The following is a 22,432-nucleotide window of genomic DNA, read 5'->3' as shown; positions in this document are numbered from 1 at the left end:
CTGTCTCTGAAAATAGTACTTTCCTGCCAACTTAAAGGGCTAGATGTCATTATTCTTTCACTAAAGTGTCTCCTATTGCAGTGGCAAAGGCCTGCTCTCAAATGTTATATTTGCACTTGAAAGACATAATAGTCAGATGGAGCAATATATGACTTTATAATATAAAGGTTATTCAGCTAGATACGGACTGGAATCTTCTGTAGTAGCACCGTATGTGTCCACAGTCTGTATAAAACAGAATCTGTCAGATAAAATGTTTTTTTTTTTTTACACGCAGGACAGTCAGGAAAAGTGGAAGTAAGATGCTGCATGCACATGTTTCAGATTGTATTACTTCAGTTCAATTTAAATATCCACTCCAACAAAACTTTAACTTGCGGGCATCCTCAACCTACTTCCTGTCAGGGCCGGAGATAGAGTGGTTTTCAGTTTTCAGCTGCTTTCTCTCCCTGTAGACAGGAAAGAACAGACTGTATTCCCCCTGAGGGTTGGGCCCTCCAAAAGATGAGAAGGCTACTAGTATTACACGCAGTCAGAGGGGAAGAAGAGTCATTTTACTTGCCCTCATGACATGAACATGACAGTGAAAACACACAGAAACCTAAAAAATCACTTAATCACTTAAACATGCACTGGCACACACTTAGAGACTCTTTGTTAATATTTTGTAATATAACACAAATGACTTTAACCCTAACCTTGCTGTGTATCTTTGTGCAGCATTCATGCAGCTTTACAGTGACTTCTTGCTATAAAAGTTCAGAGTTGATGGTGGATTCATGTAATCTAGCTGTATCACAAGCTGACATACCATTAAAGCCGCTCAAACAATGTCCCCAGTCATCTACCTCTGCTCAACTCCTATCTCTAATTTGGACTCTGTTATGAAAGCAAACAGTTATTTAGAGACATTATTCTGTAATTAAGCAGCAAACCACAAGGGGCCTGTGTTCTGCACTGAGTTCAGAGCAGCTGAGAGGCATTACAGACTTAAGGTGATGCAGAGTTTAATCGTTATGAAGTAAAGCGTCAGATGACTTTCTGTACTTAACACGTGAAGGCAACACAAAAGACTTTAAATATTAAATATTGTAAATGTTTTATTGTTAATCAGAAATGCTGTATTTGTTTCAATGCCGAAGCATCAGAGGGAACTGATTACAGCATTAGCTGAAATATTTGCTCTTAAAAGCCTTTCTTAAAGGGGACATATGCACATTTCCAGGTCTATATTTTTAGTCTGGGGCTCTACAGGAATATCTGTGCATGATTTACAGTTCAAAACACTTCATTTAACTCATACTGACCCTTTACACAGCCCCTCAGTTCAGCCTCTGTCTGAAACAGGCTGTTTTAGCTCTGCTCTCTTCAAGGCCCCCCTTACAAGGAGCCCACTCTTTTCTGATTTGTGAGCTCTTGGAAGCTGCCCCTGGGGAGACTTTCACCGGTTTTGTAGCAAGCCCCCAGGAAGTGGGCCCAAAAAGCATTTTTCCTGCACGCAATCATGGAAAAAGGAACGGCTGTACGGTGGATACATTTTTTTGAGTGTCACAGCCCCTGTGAAATGACTCATTTCATTATCAGAATTTGATCCATTCAATCCAATCACGTGTGGAAAGACTTGAAGATCCACACGATTTAATTATTTTATCCCCATTCAAGTTAACAGGGGGCTTAACTGGGAGTTAGCCGGCTCGGCCAATGGAAGTCTGTGGTGCACATGCTCTATGGGCCAAGCGATCAGGAGGCATTTTTTGGCTTCATGCGCCACTGAGCAAGTTTCATAGGAATGCATGGAGTCCCGCCTCCAAAACTATATCCAGTTGTCTTTATACAGCCATACTCCAGAGGCTACGTCAACAAACCATGCAACAAACTATAGTAGTAGGATTTCACTACATTATCTTACTCAAAATGTCGTTTAATGGCATGTGCGATGAGTTGAAGTCAGCTTGTCAGCATGGTAGAAAAAAACACTGCATAGGAAGCATTCAGAGCAGGTTGAAGCCTGGGATTTTGACTTGCAGGGAACATTTACATATGTTAACCTCAAGTTTGGGAACTGTGATGATGTTTAGCATAGATATCCAAATAACATAACAATATCTAAATAACAGAAAATAACAGAAAATCACAAAAAGGATAATATGTCCGCTTTAACTTTTTCTACTTTGCTTTATTGCTCTTTCTTTGTGAACTTCCACCAATATGTTTTTTTTTACTTGAATCTTTTGCAACAAGGCAAATTGTCTTGTTGTAGAAACTTAACTGTCATGTTTGATTAACTGTTCATGTTTTGTGATTTTTATATTCCTTTGATGTTTTTTTTATTTTGTTGAAAGTTAAAATGACCGCACCAGAGCTAACTGTGGGTCATCAGAGTACTGCAGTATTCTTAATATCTAATTGATAATTATAAAATGTTACTAATGATAAAATGATCAAATTATTTGTACATGATTCAAAGGAACTAATATTTAACAGTTCTTCTATATCTAGAATTATTGTAAGAGAGCAGAAAAAAAAATCTTTTTCAAGCTTCTGATATCATTAAATAGGTGTCAAATAAACAGAATGAGTGTGCCTCTGTCTATCTGGTCTGTCATAAACACCACACACATCACGGGTTTCTATTGAGATGGCTGCAGGGTCAGAGGTCAGAGGAAAGTACTTTCACCTCGAAGATTCTTGACCCATAAGCTCTTCGTGTTCCACCAGACAGTCACCTCTCCTCAGGTCAGCCGGCACCAGACACCAATAACTGTCCCAGAGGCTCCGAGCCTTTCCAGATCAATTTATCTCCTGTGTGTGTGTTTGAAGTGTGTGTGTGTAGCGGAAAACAGTAAATCACAGGAGGACAGACAAGCAACAGGTGGGGAAACACTAAGCAGTAAAACTGGCAGTAGGAGAGACAGGGATGAAAAGTGATCAGGAGGAAGTAGTGGAAAATTGTCAGAGAATATGGTGAGGAGAAACAGAAAGAAGATAAATGAGAACATGTGGTGATTCAGAGAAATTCAAAGAGCAACAAACTGGTCGACAAAGAGAAATGGCTACAGGGATGGGACCTGGTAGGATAACAGTTTGGGTAAGAGGAAGATCGGAGAATGTTTTCATGGTAGAGATCATATAGAGACAGTGATGAAACTGGCTCATAGATAGCCTGAATAGCCACATTTTGAGTGTAAGTGTAAAACCTCCTGATCACACACCAAACAGTGAGGTGGGAGAGGTGGCAGGTAATAGTCTGTCTGGCTTAGACAGGATGCCTTCCTCTCTGATTCTATTGAAATAAAAATAAAATATACATTTCATGTGTTGTTTATATCACATCAATGTCTCAGAGACATGCTTCTCCCTTCCCAAGTCCATCAGGTGTGCTACTGCACAATTGCTGCAAAATAAGAACAATGTCTGGACTAAGCAGAGTCATACAAACCCATCACATGCCTCATACAGCACAAGATGCTAGTTGATGAATTACAGTGATTTTGTGTCACTATACATTAAATCAAGGTATAACAGAAGGAGAAGGTGACATTGTTTAAATCCCTAAAGCTTTGAACTGTGTCTCCCCAATTGTATACTTTGTCCTAATTATACAAAATTTTAAATTAAACACGTGTCCGTCATTATTAAACATGCTTTAGATATATAATAATAACTTTAATAACTTAACAACCTTTTGAAAAGTTGCAGACTGCAGGCAGCAATTGGTTTTTCCTCCTTTTTGAAAAATAAACAATTTTTTTTTTCTCATAACCAGTTTTCTTCTTTTAGATTTTTGCTGTTTGCATTGACATTTGTTAATTAGCTCAAAACTCAAGACACTTCCGGTTTGTGATATGATGATCTTTTAGAGATGCATTTATTTTGCATATATTATATGCAATTAAATTACCTCTAAAATTCATGTAATGGTTTCAAAATCCTGAAACAACACAGTCTGATTTTATGCTTTCTGTTTGAACTCTTTCAGAGATCCTCCAGGTTGTCGTCATTGTCCTCTAACCATGAGCTCCTGGGTGGTGAGCAGGAACGGGGAGCCACAGTACCGCCGCCACTTCCTGACAGACAACAGCATCTTTCATGGTAAATATAAGATGTGTACACAACAATATAATATAATGTACATTCTGTACTTTCCCTCTGATACTTGTATGAACTGTATGTCATAAGAATGGACAGTAGAGGGAGACTCGTCTCCACTATTGTGCCTATTAAACTGAAAAGACAAGCTTTTCAATTAAAGGCAGCATCAAGATTCAGTCTTGAAGATTCTGTCTGTGACAAGAATGAAAGACAGCATATAGCACTGCATTCAAACTACATATTGTGTTTTTTTAAGAGTAAATACACACTACATGTGTATATGTACATGTATATGTTATAGGATGCAACACCTTTGTGTTGCTACAAATTTCTCTTTATGTGTGATTCACACGTCAGCACACATATAGTGAAACCAAATGTGACATACTCATTTTTGCAAGTATGTTATAACAGATATAATTTAACAAACCAGAGCTTAAATAGTGAATTTTTCCTTTTTTAAAATTTTGCTTAAAGCTGAATCCAGACATGTAATGGCATCAATTTGATTTTGATTTATGAGGTTCCAGGCAGCTGCATAATGACAGTTCTGCCAGACAAATCCATGACAAATCTGTGATGCGTCGATCTGCCTCCGTGGCTCTCACACCTACAGCAGACAGACCTCTTCAAGCCTCACCCTAACTAACTACAGCTTCCACATCCCACCCTGCAGACAGTGTGCTACATACAAGTGTGCACTTTCTGCTTGTTAGCGAACCGTAGTAGAAATCAGGCTTGACTGCTTCAGTACTCTGCTGTGAATGATGGACTGACCTGATTCATGCAGCAAGTAAATACAAAATGTCTGTCAAAGTGATATTATATTTATGGGAACTTCACCCATTTGTCCCCTTTTAAATCAATTTCATCAAGCCCAAAATGACTTTTCTTCCAGAATCAATGGCTAATTAATGAAATGAAAATGAAAATGAAAGCCTACTGAATGTAAAATGAGCATTAATCACAAAAGGAGCATAAACAAATCCTGATACTAGTCTATATTTCAAAGGGAAAATGGAAGAGAAACAGAACAAAATGTCTGTGAATAAAGGAGTTGTTATAGCATTTAAGGCTAGATCATTTTTTCTTAAACTTCAAATCCTGTTTATCTCTGTCCGTATTCTTTCATTAATTCCCGAGACAGTTTGTCCTTTCTTGTCAGTCAAAACAATCTTGTAAACCTCTCTTTTCTTTTCCCGTTTATTTTCCACATGACTTTGCTTTGCTTTGCCTCTTCCCCTTCCTCCCAGTTGCTTCCAGTCTTTTGTGAATGACAGAGTGGGGTGATGGGTTTTGTTTGGCCACGGTACATAAATCCGTGTGGGAAGTGGGTCCGAGGGGGGGGGGGGGGGGGGGGGGGGGGGGGCTGGAAACTGTCTGTGATCAGGCAGGTGTGGATGAGAAGAGGTTTACACTTAAATCAAAGTGAGCAATCACTGGAAAGCCCCAGGTACTTGTTAATACACAACTGGCACACACAGCCCTCACGCAAGAGTGAGAAGGCCAAGAGTGAGTTTGCACACACACACACACACACACACACACACACACACACACACACACACACACACACACACACACACACACACACATTGAACTGAGGGTGACACTGGTGTTCAGACATGTCTTTTTGTTCCTCCAGACATCACTAATCGATTTGGTAACCTCTGTCTCTAGCTTTCAGTGTTTGAACACGACTGTGTGTGCTTGCATGTGTGTGTCGTTGTGTTTGTGCGCGTGCTTGGTTTCTGGGTTTCCTGCAATCTTAAATTGAATGGCTTTAATGTGGACCAATGAACAAGACTAATCTGTTGGCTCCCGTTTGACCAAACTCTCATATGGGAAATGACTCAATGGGATGATACACTCGAGCCTGGACGAACACACACACACACACACACACACACACACACACACACACACACACACACACACTGTCTCGGTCTCTCTTTCTGTCTCTTGGGACTCTGAGCCTCAACATGTGCATCACAGAGCGTCCCTGATATTTCGTGTCTACTGCTGTGTCTCTGGGGAAGCATTGACACTTAAATAGAGAGAATCTGAGAGCGTAAAGTGTGTCATCGTGTTGGCATCCCCGCGCAATGGTGACTTTTTCCTCCTGAGGATGCACACCGAGGAATTGCTGCTCCAAAACAAACAATCGAACGGATGTGGCACAAGTTCCGTTTGGTGGGGAATTCAAACGGAGCCGCGCTGTCACCAAACATCAGAGCCAGACTGTCGGGCAAAGCTGATGAAATGTCCAAATGGCCAACTCTGGTGCTTAAGCCACAGCTCTGTGCAGCACTCACTCTCACTCACTCCACGCCAGTATTAAGCTCTCGCTTATTAACAACCCCTCTCTGTCGGTCCATCGAGCGTGCGAAAAATCGGCTTATCGTTTTGCCTCTGTGTTGCGCTTGGTGAGAGGAGAGGCTCTGCGCGCAGAGGCTGTGGATGTGAGAGCTTTGGTGGTTTGTGAATCTACTCTGCAGCTCACACAGAGAGGCAGGAACGGAGGAGCAGTTTGGCTATTCTGGGATTCGTTTTTGGACAAAAAAGTGACAGTTCATCATCATGGCGCGCTTCTTCTGAGCGTCCAATCATAATGGAGAGATTGGACAAATCGGGCATGTTTTAATAGTATTTCAAACAACCAGGGAATAAAAATGATGTCCAAAGCGCATGGAGGGACCTTGTGAGACCAACAACTCCAGTCCTAAATGGCAGAACTTGAAGTTTGCAGAAATCTCAGTTTGGAAAAGGGTAAGTGTTCAATTTTCATAGCTCATTGTCTTTTGGATATTTCGTCTTTCAGTCTCACATGGAGAGGAATACTCTGTGCTGCACGCATTCTTTTGGAAGGCTGCTAGCCTGCAATGAAAACAGGCTGATGCCCATGCGTAAATTCTCCATTGCACTTGTTGTTGTGGTGAAATTTAATCACCCACGCCTCTATAAACATTTGACAAAGGAATCTTAATTGAGGATTATTTTAATTTGCATGAGTGATTCATTCATGTTATCGATATTTTGGGCATAAAACGTCAGAGTTAATTACATGATATTACTCAGTAGATTTATTTTTATGTGAATTTACAAATTGATGGCTGATGTTGCCGGTTTGTCAGAGCTGTTAATGAGGAGCAGCAGTAGAGCAGCGGGAAACTGTCCCTGGTGCTGAAAATGTCCCTTTATAGTTGTCACTAGAGGGCAGAAAAGCCTCTTAATTTGTCGATTTGACTAGACTTATTGTGCCCTCAGGCCATCCAGCATATGAGTGTGGATGAGCCACATCTTTTGCATTCCCTGTTCAGAGAAATCTATTCAAGTAAATTTTTATTCGTATCACAAATCGCAAATTTGCCTCAGGGGGCTTTCAATCTATACAGCAATACAACATCGCCTATCCTTAGACCCTTGATTTGGATAAGGAACCCCCCATAGATGTTCCATATATAGAATAGACCAGATAGCATAATTACAGAAATACAGCATAGAAAAACAAGACGACAAATTATAGATTGATGCTGAACAAACTAGATTGATACTGAACAAAGCATCTCTGAGATGTTTATAGGATGTCACTGCAACGCTTTGGTAAGAAGATGCTTGAGAGACTGACACACCAGATAGCATTGCCACACGCCATAGCTCAGTAACCAAGGTGGATTGATATATTGAGCACCACACAATGTGACAGAGCTGTGGGTCGAGCTTTGATGGCAAAATCGAATCCTCAGCAGTCCCTGGGCTAGAGCAACTCTTTTGCTCTTTCCGATACGCTGTCAAAAACATGGTGAATCCCTGGCACTTAGAAAGCAGGATGTGTCAAACTGTCAGTCTTCTCCCCTGCAGCGCCCCTGTTTGTGTGTTTCTTTCTTGATGTGAGGGTTGGGGTGTGAGGAGAAGGGCCCTTGTTAGCCTCAATGAACAAAAGGGCTACCTCTTTATTCATTTTGGCAACAGTTCTGTGAAGAAGACTTGTATGGCACTATGAGCTCTCGCTGAGAGAAAAGGAGAGAAAATGATGGAGGGAGAAAAGGTTTAGAGGAGCATGCATGGCTGCTAATCCTCCCCACATGGAGGAAATGGCTTTTCCATGTAAAATGTGTTTTTCCTCATGTGTCTCTCCTGTACTGATGATGATGAATCTCAGCACGTTCCCTCTCTCTTCTCTCTCTCTCTCTCTCCTCGGTTGTCTCTACCTCTTCCTTTCTGTCGCTCCAGGGCAGAGAAACAGCTAACAGACATCAGGGGAGGGAACACACTCTCATCCTTTCAGCACTTCTCCTCTTTTTCTCTCCTCTCCTCTCCTCTCCTCTCCTCTCCTCTCCTCTCCTCTCCTCTCCTCTCCTCTCCTCTCCTCTTCTCTCCTCAATACTTTTTTGGTAAAGACTGAAATGTGTGTGTTGCACCGAGTAATGAAAACGTCCAAGTACCAAAAGCTGGAATCGAATTTATCTGCAGATATCCTGATTTAAATCAAATCTATTTACAATTTTAGACTATCTATTTAGTCACATTTCTCAAACTAAGCTATCAAAACAAGTATTGTTTTGGTATTGGTGCTGAGACTCACGCAGTATTGGTAATTTAAAAAAAAAATCAGTGCCACATTCATTATTGTTCTGCCTCTCTCATGTCTTCCTAGAGCACCATCATTTGCATTTACATAGAATTTCACTGATGATGAGTTACTGTATTTACCTGCATGTTGACTTGAGCCACTGGCATATCACATTTGTTCATGCATCAAGTATAAAAGATGTGAGTGTTAAACCTCAGCTTTGAAAACCAACTGAGATTCTTGAGGCTGTCATGAGAATAAAGCTGCATCTGGGCACTTGGCAGGTGCATGTACAGTGCTCTATATACCTGTGTGAGCGAGAAATAGAAAACAAATTATCCATAACTACGGGCTTTTATTTAATTTCCCTCCGTCCACTCAGCAGTTAATAAACTACCCAGAAGCTTGGTCCATGTAGCTAACACTTGTAGGCCTCTCCCGTGTACTGAAATGAAGCAGCAGGCAGGGAGTTCCAGCTTCTCTCTAACATTTCATGTGAAGCAGTTGAGATGAGACAGTTTGCAGGGCGGTCTGGCTGTGCTGCCAAAGATACTGTAGCTCAATCTACTCACAGTCATCCAACCATGCAGGCTTTGGGAGGAAGAAAGAAGAAGCTTGAACATTGCAGGAAAAGTCAACATCAATACATACTGAATGTGCACATAAATCCCATACACACATGCAGGCTTCAGTTCCCTCCTTTGATGTCAGGGCTGAATTCCTCTACTGGAGGAGCCCCCTGTAGCATCTCTGGTGAATGCATTATCATGCTGCAGTTGTCATGTGTTTATTTTTATTCCGGCGCCGTTCTTCATTCTGCACCCCAGGGAGACCTGGGAACTCATTTGCAGCACTGGCGACTTAAGCGCTGCCTTGAGCGCTCTTAATTAGGCGAAGTGAGTGACTGTGTGATAAGAGTGTGTGTGTTTTCCCTCTTTTAGCTCGTCATTTCCCTGTGCTTCCTCACCTTTTATGTCGTTAATAAGAAGGTATACCAAAAATATTTTCCACTTCTTCTGTACAGGTTTTGTGTAATTAGTTTGCTTTAAAAAGTGCTTAGAATTTGAATCTGGCCCCTTATGTACCAATAGTTTAGACTCAAGGGTATTATGCTGCTGTATGACAACATGTCACCCAGTGCAATGGTGTGGCTCACTGATGCGTTTTTAATAGTTTTTGGACAACAGAAGTCTACAGCACAGAGGAGCAGTTTCAAGAAGGATTTAGAGACACATAAAGGATCCGTTCACTGAATTATTAGTTTCTAAAAATGTTAATGAGGAAACATTTTAACCTCACAGACATCTTGTTCAGGCTTTGTCGGGCAAACACCCTTATGATCAAGGTAGAAGATTTTTTTGGATGTATGCGCTCTCTGTTCTGGTTGTTAAAGAAAAAATTATACAATAAATTACATTGTTTCTGAGAGTCTAGCTCCGCTCCTTTGTGTGTGTAGCCTGCATGTGATTGTTGCATTCATGTGAATTTCCTTCCATTGACACACATCAGGTGGATTAGAGACTGAAGTGGCCCACTAGCTATGAATTTGAGTTTCTTGAGTATCCGTCTATCTCTGTTAGTCCTGACTGACAACAGGTTCAGGCTGTTTCCCTGCCCTCTACCTAATGCATGTTGCAGAAAGCTCCAGGCCTCCGTGACCCTGAACAGCAACAAGTCAGCAGACAAAACTAGTCACTGAAACGTCACTTCGTTGCTTGTTCATTATGTCGTTAGTCTGATTGTTATGCCTGAATAAATATGGCCACCCAGTAGTCACTTCATGGGCCATCACACTGATGGAGCAGGTAATGGAGTTTTGATTTTGCCAAGGCTCAAGCTGTCACATCTGTGCTACCAGCATTTGTCCCACCATGGTGCAGACTGATTTCCCTACACATTTATCCTGAAGTCATCCTTGGTCGCAGAGCTGTGTTTAATTTCATAAGCTGTTGAATGTCCCGAGAAGAATGGGGTGGAGACTGGATGACGTAACCCCAAATTCAGTATTAAGAAGAAGATATGATGGGATTAAGTGAGGTGACATTGGGGTTTATCATCCTTGATTTACACCACTGCAGCGATATTAAAAATCATTCAGTGAGCTTATTTAATCTGAAAACTGTACATTCCATGTTTCTTGTGGATGTACAGTACTGTGCTTGTAATAAAGGCACGTATTTTATTTCAACATATTACCAAATTGTAATAGAATTTAAATGAAATTAACTATAGAAAATATGACTTTGTTAAATATAAGACCATTACTTACAATGCAGACAGTGGCGAGATGGTAACAATGTTTATTTCTGAATCGCCCTAAAAAATAGCTCCAAAATGGATGTACTGTATCACCTTATTCAGAAAGGCCACATTTGTAGTTTAGTCCAAAGCGCTTGGCATTACTAAACAGTTCCCAATGCATACCATAGGTTTTTACATTGACCCTCTGTACATTTCACTTAATTTCACTACAATGAAATAAAAAATGAATTGGCATGAGATGTGAAACTCCCCAGGGTTTCCCATTAATTGCAGTCTCCCCTTTTTATTTTTTACATCAAGTTACATCACTGTCATGTGGTAATACAAGTTTCTCATACCAGGGATATGAGATCTTGAAAAGCCACATTGGTGTTGTGTTCAAGTGATGGTGGAAAAATGTAACATCAAGGACTGGATAGTTGGCTGCTGAAAAGCAAGGAACTAACAAATTGACATGATCTATATTTAGCAAAAAGGGGCATGTTTGCTAATTGTCAGAGTTCATTTTTTTTTTTTTTTTTTTAACAAAATGACCTGTACAAATGCTTTTCAGACAGCTTTCAAAACAGGCACTATTACCACATGTTGCAAGTTCACTTTCAAATCATTCTGAAATGAAAGGAAATCAATGTCTGCCTTGAAGGTATGAAAGCAATCTAAAAACATAGAAATAGTCTGGAAATTGGTCAACAGTAATTTGTCTCAGTCCCCACATACAGTGCCACTTTATCAGTATCGTTTGAGTGGTCAGCATCCAATCCTGGATCCCCATCACATGGGACAGGAAGGCAGGAGACATTGCAAAAACATAAGCTGATCGATGTTACATATGCACAAAATGAAGGATGAAAGAGCCCATCAGATCATCTATCCATCCATTTGCTAAAGCTGCTTACCCTGCCCTGTAGATCATCATGGTGTAAACATCAGTTTAGATGAAAAAAAAAAAAACACACAGTCAAAGTGAAACTGTACTCTTCTTTTTAAGGTATTGTGTTGCTCTGACAGTTTAAGAAAGGCTTTCCTGATTGCTGATCAAGTGGGTGTAAATAACATGACAAAGTAGAGCGTGGGCGAAGAGGACTTCACCCTCAGGAGGGAAAAGCCTGTATGAAATAGAAGAGTATTTAGAGATGGACAGATGTGCTGTCTGAGTATTTTGGTGGCTCTCCCTGTAGCACACACATCCCACATGTCAACCCATTAAGTCTTACCTAGTCATTAGTGCATTATCATGAATGTTATATCATCGTTCTTATCCCCGTATCCCACTGGTTGACCCCAGCCGATATGCACAGACACGCACACATCTGCCGCACTCTCCTCTCTTGCTCTTCATAATCACTCCATAAACTACACAACAATACTTGAGCTGATGAATGCTAAACCTAAATCTGTCCTTATGTAGCATGTCGGCAACTGACACTGACACAGCTGCACATGTTCTGAGAGACCTGCGAACATCAGAGAGAGGTGGATGGGAAGAGCAGGAGGTGGGAGTGGAGAACAGATGACTTGGAGAAAGGTGGAAATGTATGTGTGTGTTTTCAGGGAGAAGACTGCCAGATGAAGGATATCAGGGGACAGTACAGAGGAGGATGAACAGCAGGAGTTCCGGGGTGTTTTCTTGTTGTTTGGAGTGTGGAAGCTTGTGGTCTGTAACCTGTCTGGAGTGTCCGTCAAGTCTGATGTGAGGAAAAAGCTGTATTTTCTGAGCTCGTAGCTACAGGTGGAATTGAGTGTGTTACATCTTGAGACTGAGCTGAGGTCGACTCCAACTGGCTCGTTATTTTCCGTAGAGAAAATGGAGCAAATTTATTCTTCAGTTTTTGGTCCCACTGCTTTATCCACTCATAAAGTACGACCCACCTTTATTTATGGTCCTGCAGAAAAATCAGCTGTGTTAACTGTAGCAACCCTGCTGGCGCGGAACGTCTACCATATTGGTGGCACTGTGGCTGTACCACAGAAATGCAGGCTAGGTGAGTTAATGTGTGTATGTTTGTGTAGATACTATAACTCAATGTGCCTTACAGTCAGAAAACCCATAAACTCTGTGGGTGATAGTTGTCTCTGTATTACATCCTTTTTACACTTGACATAATTGACTTATATCTTGCGCAAGATCATTTTTTTCTTATTTTTGTTAGTGTGCAGGTGGTTTTCCACTGATAAAATGTTTGTGTGTGTGGACAAACACGTTGCATATTGAACATATTGCTTGCTGCTGCTATTTATAGTGCAGGAAAAGAGCAGGAGCTCATGTTTATGTATCAGAATATCCCCAGGATGATTGAATCGTTCACTTTCTGTTACCATAACTTTGATCCCGCAGAAAGCTTGTTTTAATGAGGCGTTGCTCATTATATGCAAGTGAAGATTTGTCTTTTTTTGTATGTGGATTGCTGTGTGCTTTACCACTCGTCGTAGCAACAATTATGTGTAAATATCATTCATTTCATCCTGTGGACAGTCAGTCAACCAAAACTGAATCACCTACTGCTGTGCTTGTTGTGTTTCATGAACAGCAGAACTGGCTGGGACGGTTGGGGTGGTGGAGCCTTATGTCACATGAATAGTGCATGAAAGATCAGGCAGATGCTGCTGAATATGAATTTCTGTAGTTTTGAATAAATTATGATAAACCTTTGGACTGTGGTTCATTCTAGTCATCATCTTCATACCAAATCTTAACAGAGATCTCAGAGCTTTTCAAGAATTGAAATATTAGCCCTAATAGATTATAAACTCATCGAAATGAACCTACAGATATGGCTGAGGAGATTCCCGAACCAGTTTAGATTAAAAGTGACAGTTAAAATTGAAAGTGATGAATGAAAACCGTTGTTCGTGATAATGTGATGCCGGGCGTTATGTGTTTGCTGTCCCAGCCTAACCTTTATTGTATGCATCTAAGTGAGGACAGGCTTTGTTCGTCAGGTTATCACAGAGGCGTCTCCATCACCTACCCTATTAAAATATGTTTGAATTGCCTGGGCCTCGGTGGCAAGACAAAGCTTTGATCTGCTGTCTCTGCTCTTTACCGACAGAGATGATGAGTTTTTACATGTTCGCACACACATAACATGCACGCACATAAACACAAACACACACCAGTAAATGAACAATTGCGCACACACGCAGATTTTGTATTCACCCTGAAAGAAATTGGAGAAAAAAAGTAGGGGTTTTTATTCTTCTACGTGGCTGACAATCAAAATTTTCAAAGCGTTTGGCTGTCTTTTTGAGATGGTGAGATTGTAGGGAGACATTTGGGAAAGCACATATAATGTAGCCCCAGACAACAAAGCATGAAGATTTGAAAACTTGCATATAAATGCCAGGTGGGGAGAGCAATCATGCAAGGTGTATAGTGGAATTGTAAATTCAAACTTAAATGCTCATGCTCAGATGCTTTGAGCATTTAATGCCTGAAGGAAAATGGAATAAAAGATGGGAGTTAAAGTGAGCAGGAAGTTAATGATTTGATACAACCATCGCTGGTCATTTGAGGACCACTTACATTATTTCTTATCTTTGGTTACAAAGTAGCTCCCTTCTCCTGAGTAGATATTAACCCTGATTCATCTCCCCCGTGGTCCTCCTGCTTCTCAACCGTCAGCCTTACTTGTGCCTTGAAAAATGGGTTGGAATCAGTGATACTGCTGATTTAAATCATACTTGTCAAACAGAACTTTTTCAGTAGTTGTAGTCAGTGGCCCCTCTGACTTGTGGTGTTCCCCAAGGCTCCATCATTGGCCCCCTGTTGTTTTCTATATACTGTACATGCTTCCACTAGGTCACATTATCTGCAAACACAACATTTATTATCATTGTTATACAGATGACATGCAGGTCTATGTTCTTACAAAACCCAGTATTAAAGCCATCACCTGATGTCTTATCTCTTAGAAATCAAGCATTGGATGTCCCAGAACTTTCTTCAGTTAAATGACAATAAACCCAAAATAATTGTATTAGGTCCTCCAGAGTCCTTCCCCATTTTGCAGAAGAGTCTCGGTAATCTTTTAAATCACTTCTTAAAACTTACCTTTTCAGTTATATGTTTCCAGTTCCAAAATGTTTTATGTGTTTTATTTGTTATTTTTACAGTTTTTATTCTCTATACCTTTAATTGCTGTATTCCCTTTAATTGTGCTGAATTGTTTTAACTTTTTTTTTTCCTTTGTAAAGCACTTTGTAACTCTGTTTTGAAAGGTGCTATATTAATAAATATTATTATTATTATTATTATTATTATTATTATTATTATTATTATTATTACTACAGGTTTGAGGTTTGACACTGGCTAGAGAATGCCTGCAGAGGACATAGCAGTTATATAGATAGACTGGAGAAAAATGGGGAAATATGGAAGAGGAAGCAACAATAGGGATTAAATGGACACTTTGGACAAGTTGTGTTTTGACAAGAAGAAGACAAACAGACAATGAAATGATATCTGCACATGTTAGTCCTCTATTTTTGGAGAGCTGCCTTGTGTCGACGGCTGTGCTGGATAAGAAAATAAATAAATGCAGACTTCTGTATTCCCTTTTAGCTTTTATTTATGAAATATATCTGACTGCCTCTTGGAAAAGCACTTTAATATACTCCAAGGGAATTGGAGAATGGGCATGTAGTCTCTAGTGGTGGTGAAAAGCGTTTATTCACTTTGGGCCTTATTTATGATGTTAAATATCGAAGCACCGGAGAAGTTATCTAGTCTGACTCATGGATTTTTTAGCCAGAATCAGTGTGAGATCGAAGACCCAGAGGAACATGCCTGTTCATTGAAGCATACAGATCAATACTACAATGTACCCACATTTGACAGTGGACTCCATTGAAATCTATCTATAATGAAGCTTTGGATTTCAGAAGTCTATGTGAGATAAAAATGCAACACAGCCTATTTTCTTCTTTCTGATCAATTATTTTTCCCGACTCTTACTGTGTCTTCAGTGTCCCATTATTTATACAGCACTGAAGCGTTCAAACAGTACTACTCAGTACTTGCTCATACATAATGAGCACACATGTATTTATCCACACAATACAATAAATTATCAAATAACTTGTATGATAAATGACTTAAGAGCAAAAGTTACCTTAAAGGTTGATATAGAATATGTCAAATATTAACCTCTTATCTTTAAGAGTGTTGTAGTTGACCTCTATAGAGCCTTGAGCCTTGAGTCTCACTGCTTTTATCATTGTAATTTTGAGCAGCTGTTTTCAGTGAAAAATCATTTTTTCACATCAGAGACTGATGTTCCTTGGGTCCCAGTCCATATCAGTTTGGTTCCATGTCTAAAACTGGTAACTTTTCTACTGGACTCGGACCAGACAGACATTTTCAACATCACTGTGATAATCACTTATAGATGCCCTATGAAATTTGCAGTCAAACAGTCTGTTCCATGTCCCAGGACCTCATTACTGTTAATGTTCAGCCTGAAAACTGCCTGAAACCAGCTCTTTCAGCTCTTTCAGCTCTAAATTCGACTACTTCTGGGTCTTCTTTACTCATCACTTCAGATGCTAATTTAAATTATTTAAATGATCCACAGGTTTTTAAGACTAGAGGTGGTTTTGGTTTCTTACATCTAAATATACATAGTTTACTAAGGTCATAACAAATATGATCACTTAAGTATCCTGTTGTCTCAAACTCATCAGATAGAGCTGTAAAAGGAGTAACGGAGGTGGTGTAGCAATGTATATAAAATCATTCATCTTCGTACTTGAACTGACTTCATTCTCAATTCCTAAATATTTTGAATTTATTTCCTTGAAAATTGATCTGGGGCGTAATTATTCACTAATAGTAATTGGTGTCTACAGACCTCCTTCTGCTCCTTCAGAAGCCCTAGAAAGAGTGGGTGAATTAATTGCCTCATTGATTGATCATGAGGTGATTATCCTTGGTGACCTGTTTAACTGTTTATCTGAGTTTGCCATGTATCTTAACATGTGGCAAATTCTTGTAAACTTAGTTACTGGCTGAGACAAACCAGTACCTCCTCTCTCTATCAACGGTACCTGTAGGCAGTGAATCACATCAGCAGCAGAGGACAGAGGACATGATGAAACACAGTGCCAGAAACAGGTTGTGATAATGAAAAGGAAAAAACTATGAAATCAGGAGATTAACAGGAGTAATTATCAATCAGGAGCACAGCAGGAGAAAAGGTTAAAAATAGGGAGACTCCTGTGAAAATTGGGAGTGTTGACAAGTATGGAAATGTGAAACAGTGGAAAACTAATTCACACATAGTGGTCAGAAAAAACTTAAAAAAAAATAATGACCAGGCCTTCCTACATGACCGGTACTCCAGTCCAATCACTGACACTCTCAAAATCCCTGCTCATGAACTAGCTTTAAGTTATTTTTGCCAATGTTTTTAACTCAGCATGTCACCATTTAAAAAGACAAGAACAAAATGGAGCTCCACTCCTTGGTTCACTGTTAAGCTTTTAACCTTATTTTTTTCCAGAATCAAAGCATTGGCTCACCAAAGACCCGTGTCATTGGCTTGCATTTAGACAGTTTAGGAAAAAGTGCACTGCTGCTGTTAGAAAAACCAAAACTGACTATTATCTGCACTCATTTGCTAATTCATCTTGTAACCCTAATGCATTCTGGAAAATAGTTAAATCTACCTCCACCAGTTCTAACACTCCTCTACCTGCCTATGTTGTTAATGGCCTTACTGAGATAACTGACAGCCATGATATTTTAGCTGCTTTTAACAATCATTTTGCTGCATCTTGTCGGTTATTTGACAGTCTTAGTGTTGGTCCCAGCAGTTGGGTGGAAGAACATAGGTGATCCTTCCTTAATACTACTGCTGAAATAAACCACTCCTTCAGCTTATCTCCTGTCTCCAGTAAGAGGGTAGCTGACTCCTTATGCAATATTGATGCACGAAAATCAACGGGTGATGACAAACTGGAACCATTTGCTTTGAAATCGTCAGCACAGCTAATTTGAATATATAACTCATATTTTCAATCTTAGCATTACCTCTGGCATCATTCCGACAGTTTGGAAGACTGCCTATATTTTACAAAAGCTCCCCCTCTATCTCTCAGCCCTGCTTTCTTGAAATGTTGGTAGTAATTGTTCCGGCTCACAGGCACAGCACACCCTGTAGGTGCCAAAAATTCATACAGCGTTAAGAAGATCTACTTTCTGTTACTGTGCCCCACATACCTGGAATATGCTTCAGAAAAAACCTTCAAGTTGACCTCATTAAAACCGTTGAGTCAATTCCAAGGTCTAATTGCTAATTTTATTGATTATAACTGTCATTGCATTCAAGTTTTTCTAGTTGTTCTTGTTTTATTTATTTATTTATTTTTTAATTAATTAATTTATTTGTCTCATTGTCAATTCCTACACTTTTACTTTTTAGCATTGTTAATTTTACCTTGTTTTTAATTGATGTAGCCATGTATTCTTCTTTTATTGCTATTTGACTTTAGTTGTGTCTGCATTTATGTATTTCTGTACCTTGGCACCATTGGAAATGAGGGTTCTCTCTTAATGTGTTTTAAGAGGTTTTAAATAAATATAATGACGACGATGGTGATGATTTAACAGCTAAAAAGACAGATATTTTTCTCAGGAGTTTGTGGAGACCAAAGCAGAGCCTAAAGGAGTGTGAATATTGGACTTACATTTGTCAGGAGGCCAGAAACACAACTCTAGATGAATGCTAATGTTGCTCCATATCTACTGGATGTATAAATAGGCAACTGTTTACTTATAAATTTGCTGCAACAACTTTATAAAGTTATAATATGTTGTTACAACCATGGGTCTAGAAAGTACATGCAAATATGACTAAATTATAACAACAAATACATTTAGTTAGATATGTGATTCTGGCTGAATAATGTTTTCTGTCAGCATAATGAGAAAATGTTAATTAACATATTTGGCAAGCTGCAAAAATTTTGATACTGAACATATGAGTGAAATGTCAGTGACAATGTAGGTCTTTTTCTTTTCCACTAAAATATTTTCTGATGTTGCACTATGATATCTGCTAGTAGCAATAAACTTTTTATGGTTTTGTTTAGACCCTGGCAGCACCGGTTAAGGTTAGGGAAAGATGGTCTTGGTTTAATACAGAATAAAAAAGTCTGCAATTACTTGAAGCACAACGTGTTTATCAATATTTAAGCAAAATCACAATCTTTCACTAACTTTAACCAAAGTGTTTTTGTTGTATAATCCTAACCACACCCCTTTCTCTGGTGCTGGAGTCATTTGGAACACAATTTAGTCGTATATGAACATTTCTAGGAGACAGGGTTTCAATATGTCAATGTTGTTTTTGCCTCAAAGTGACTAAAAACATAAATTCATAATGATTTTAACCATTATACCAATACATGTGTTAAAGTGTGGTTCAGAAAAAACCTATATTTTTATTCATCCTTCAGTAACATTTGCGGAGGCTTTATGTATAGCTTATAATGTCAGATGTTCACATCATTAATGCCTTATACTGTTCATAAATTCAAGCTTAGAATTGTTGTATGCTATTAAAAAGGGGACCTTTGTGTATTCTATCTATAATCCCTCACGTTTCGTAATAGGCTTAACACTGAATGCAAGAAAGCTGTAAGACATACTTAGAAAGTTAGTGGAGCCTTTGTCGTCATCGTGCTTATAAACTGATAGATATGTCTGTTAAGAGTACAGATCATGTAGGAAATAGAACCTAAATTTACTGTGTTTTTTACATTACAGTTTATTTCTCTTCACATTCCCCCCGATTTTAGTCAATTGTCCTGCACTTTGGGAGACGCTTGTGTGTATATGAGTATGTGTCCCTGGAGTAAGCATAATACTGAGAGCAGAATTTGTGTCATTGCTAAGCCTATCCTCAGGACTGAGAGCCTGTTAACAAGTACTCTGCTCAGCGTGTGCTCTGTTAAGTGTACTTAAATATGTGTTTTGGAGCCTTGAGAGGTTTGATTGTAGTTGTCTTTGAAGATAATCACCCATGTCCTCTCAAAATATGCATTTTAATATTTTTGTATGCATGCATGTGTGCATGCACTTGTGTGTGTTCTAATATAGCCGCCAAAGGTCACACAACATCAGAACATTTAGCTTGCTCATTTCTCCAAGCAGCTAATACACTGTTAGAGTTTGTAGCTGTAAACCCTGAAGACTTTGAGTCATTAGGCTCCCTTGCCAGATTTCCATGCTTGTTTTCCAACAGGGTTTTGATTTTATGCAGAAAATAAGGTCTGTGTTCATAGGCCAAAAACATGTGTACAATTAGTTGTAGGATACATATTATATCTAATATCTTAACTGTGAATTTAGGAAAACATTCACCAGTTAGTTTTTGATATATCATTAGCGAGTTGTTCAATGTCTTGATTTGAAAATGTGTGAATGAAGTCTCTGCTGCAGAGTTTAGTCTCTTAATTGATTACACAGATTTTAGATTTGGGATTAAGATTAGAGGCAAGATTGTGTTTTACATTGTTGGGACAGGCAGTAGTGCGTTTGGTTATTAGCAATAATTCATAATTATCATAGATAATTATGAATTATGAAATCAAGATATTGTTAACATTAATCAATAATTCGGGCACCAACTGTTGGATCTGTGAGGGACACAGTTGATTATTTGCAATAATTATGAATTATCAAAGATAATTAACAAATTATAACAATTAATAGAATTATTAATATGAATTAACAAATAACCAATAACCAAACAAGGTAGTCTCATAAAAGGAGTTCACCTAGAATGTTAATATCTGAGAGATATCAACATTCAAGGGTGAACAAAGAAGGTTGAATTCGAGCTCTGACTCCTTCACACTTTTCACAATATGTTACACACAATACTGACAAAAGAACTTCTCTTTATTTCGTACTTCCAGGGCAAGAATGCACCAGGCTTAGAAGAAAACCCCACCTTCAAGTCCTTATTCTTGCAGAACCTTCATCCATGCGTACGCACTCACATTGTACTTATGACGCACCAAGATAACCCCTCACTGTGTGAGATAAGAAAGATGACACAGGTGGCTTGGGAAACTGCTGTCACTTCCAAAGCAGGAGGGAAAACAATTGAGCCTGCCAGCTCAAACACTGAAGCGTCATACAGGTCTGCTGCCTCAAAAGATCACCCTCATAACAGTCCAAAGGGGGGTGACAAAAGGCAGCATAGGGACACTGGGCGTAACCGCCATGTCCACCAACTGCGTTGAGATAGGTATTCACACAGTAGAAGCTTTAGAAGGCCATACGCAGAGATTCTGCCCCAGAAGTGTGACCAGACAATGGACAGATCAGAGGATGACCACAGCATCTCTGACCACAGTTCAGTACATGGTCACCATCTATCAGACAGTGACAGTGCCTCTGAAGGTCTCTCTCCCTCTGGCTACATGGAGCGTTATAGCCCTGAGCCACAAGTTAGAAACTTAGGGCACAAAAGCTCTAGAGCTCACTTTTCACAATTCTAGATAGCGACACAGTCCACCCCTGTGCTGACAATAAGACAGATACCAGTGCCTTACCTTTCCTGCAGTTACATAGGCAAACTTTGGTTTGTTAGCAACAGTAGCAACCTCAGTTATTCTAAACTCAGTAATAGCCAGACAGCCTGCTATTAGTTGAGGAAAGCCTAAATTCTGATTCAGCTCAGACACCACTTGCCTGAAGGACAAAATTGTTAAGTCTGCCAAGATCAGACTGAGTACTTCATTGAGTAGTCAGTATTGTCATCTGATCCAATGAGTGAAACAACAAACACTCTTGGACACTCCAGAAATGGCTTTATCATTTTAGGTGCCACTCTCTCTGCATCTCACCTTAACAAAGTTACACCACTAACATTCCTGCTCTCACTAACCCAAAGAGTAATGAGAAACACAGGTTATGTTATTTAGGACTATGCCTTTGTTGTTGTCTATCATGTTTTTGTTTTGTAACTCTGACTGTTCTTGCTTAGCTAAGATAGATAGTGTTAACCACTGCCCAGATGTTACAAACTTGAATGAACTGACAAATGATCTCTTTCAAAAGTGGACCATACAGTACATGTATGTTTGTGCTCCCAGGATCACACATCAGGTGCAATCCTAGGACCAAAGGGGGGATGTTGGGACTACATGTGGACCACAGTTTACCACATTTTTCAAGACTCCAAGAAACCTGAGCCCTGGGGGTTCGCACCCAAAGTGTGAAGCTCCACCCATGGATCCAGGTTATCAAAACTAGAGATTCCACTCTTATCTTTCTCCTTTCTCCCCGAGCTGCAGCAGGAGCAGTTCCTTGCTCTCTTTCTCCTTCAGCTTCAGGAGCAGCTGCTTGCTCTTTCACACCTCCAGCAGCTGCTGGAGCAGCTCTCTGCTCTCTTGTGTGGCCTGCTCACAGCAGACACACACAGTCTTCTTTACGGCAGAAGACGCGAGTGCATGCCTAAGACTCAGAAACTAAGTTTCCTTGTGCCAGCAGCT

At 39.7% G+C, this 22,432-nt stretch overlaps 1 protein-coding gene across 1 annotated transcript in view; it reads left to right on the top strand.

The window, feature by feature from the left end:
• The first annotated feature begins 6,293 nt into the window (after positions 1-6,293).
• Positions 6,294-22,432, top strand: part of plch1 (phospholipase C, eta 1) — a 57,799-nt gene continuing 41,660 nt past the window's right edge. Inside the window, exon 1 of the mRNA XM_042413151.1 lies at positions 6,294-6,861. Within this exon, the coding sequence (XP_042269085.1) occupies positions 6,819-6,861 (43 nt within the window). The 5' untranslated portion in view covers positions 6,294-6,818. The remainder of the gene's footprint in view (positions 6,862-22,432) is intronic.

Source organism: Thunnus maccoyii, chromosome 6 (assembly GCF_910596095.1).
Source record: "Thunnus maccoyii chromosome 6, fThuMac1.1, whole genome shotgun sequence".
NCBI classification, from domain to species: domain Eukaryota; kingdom Metazoa; phylum Chordata; class Actinopteri; order Scombriformes; family Scombridae; genus Thunnus; species Thunnus maccoyii.
The sequence above is the reverse complement of the archived record's forward strand: the minus strand, read 5'-3'. Positions and strand labels throughout refer to the sequence as shown.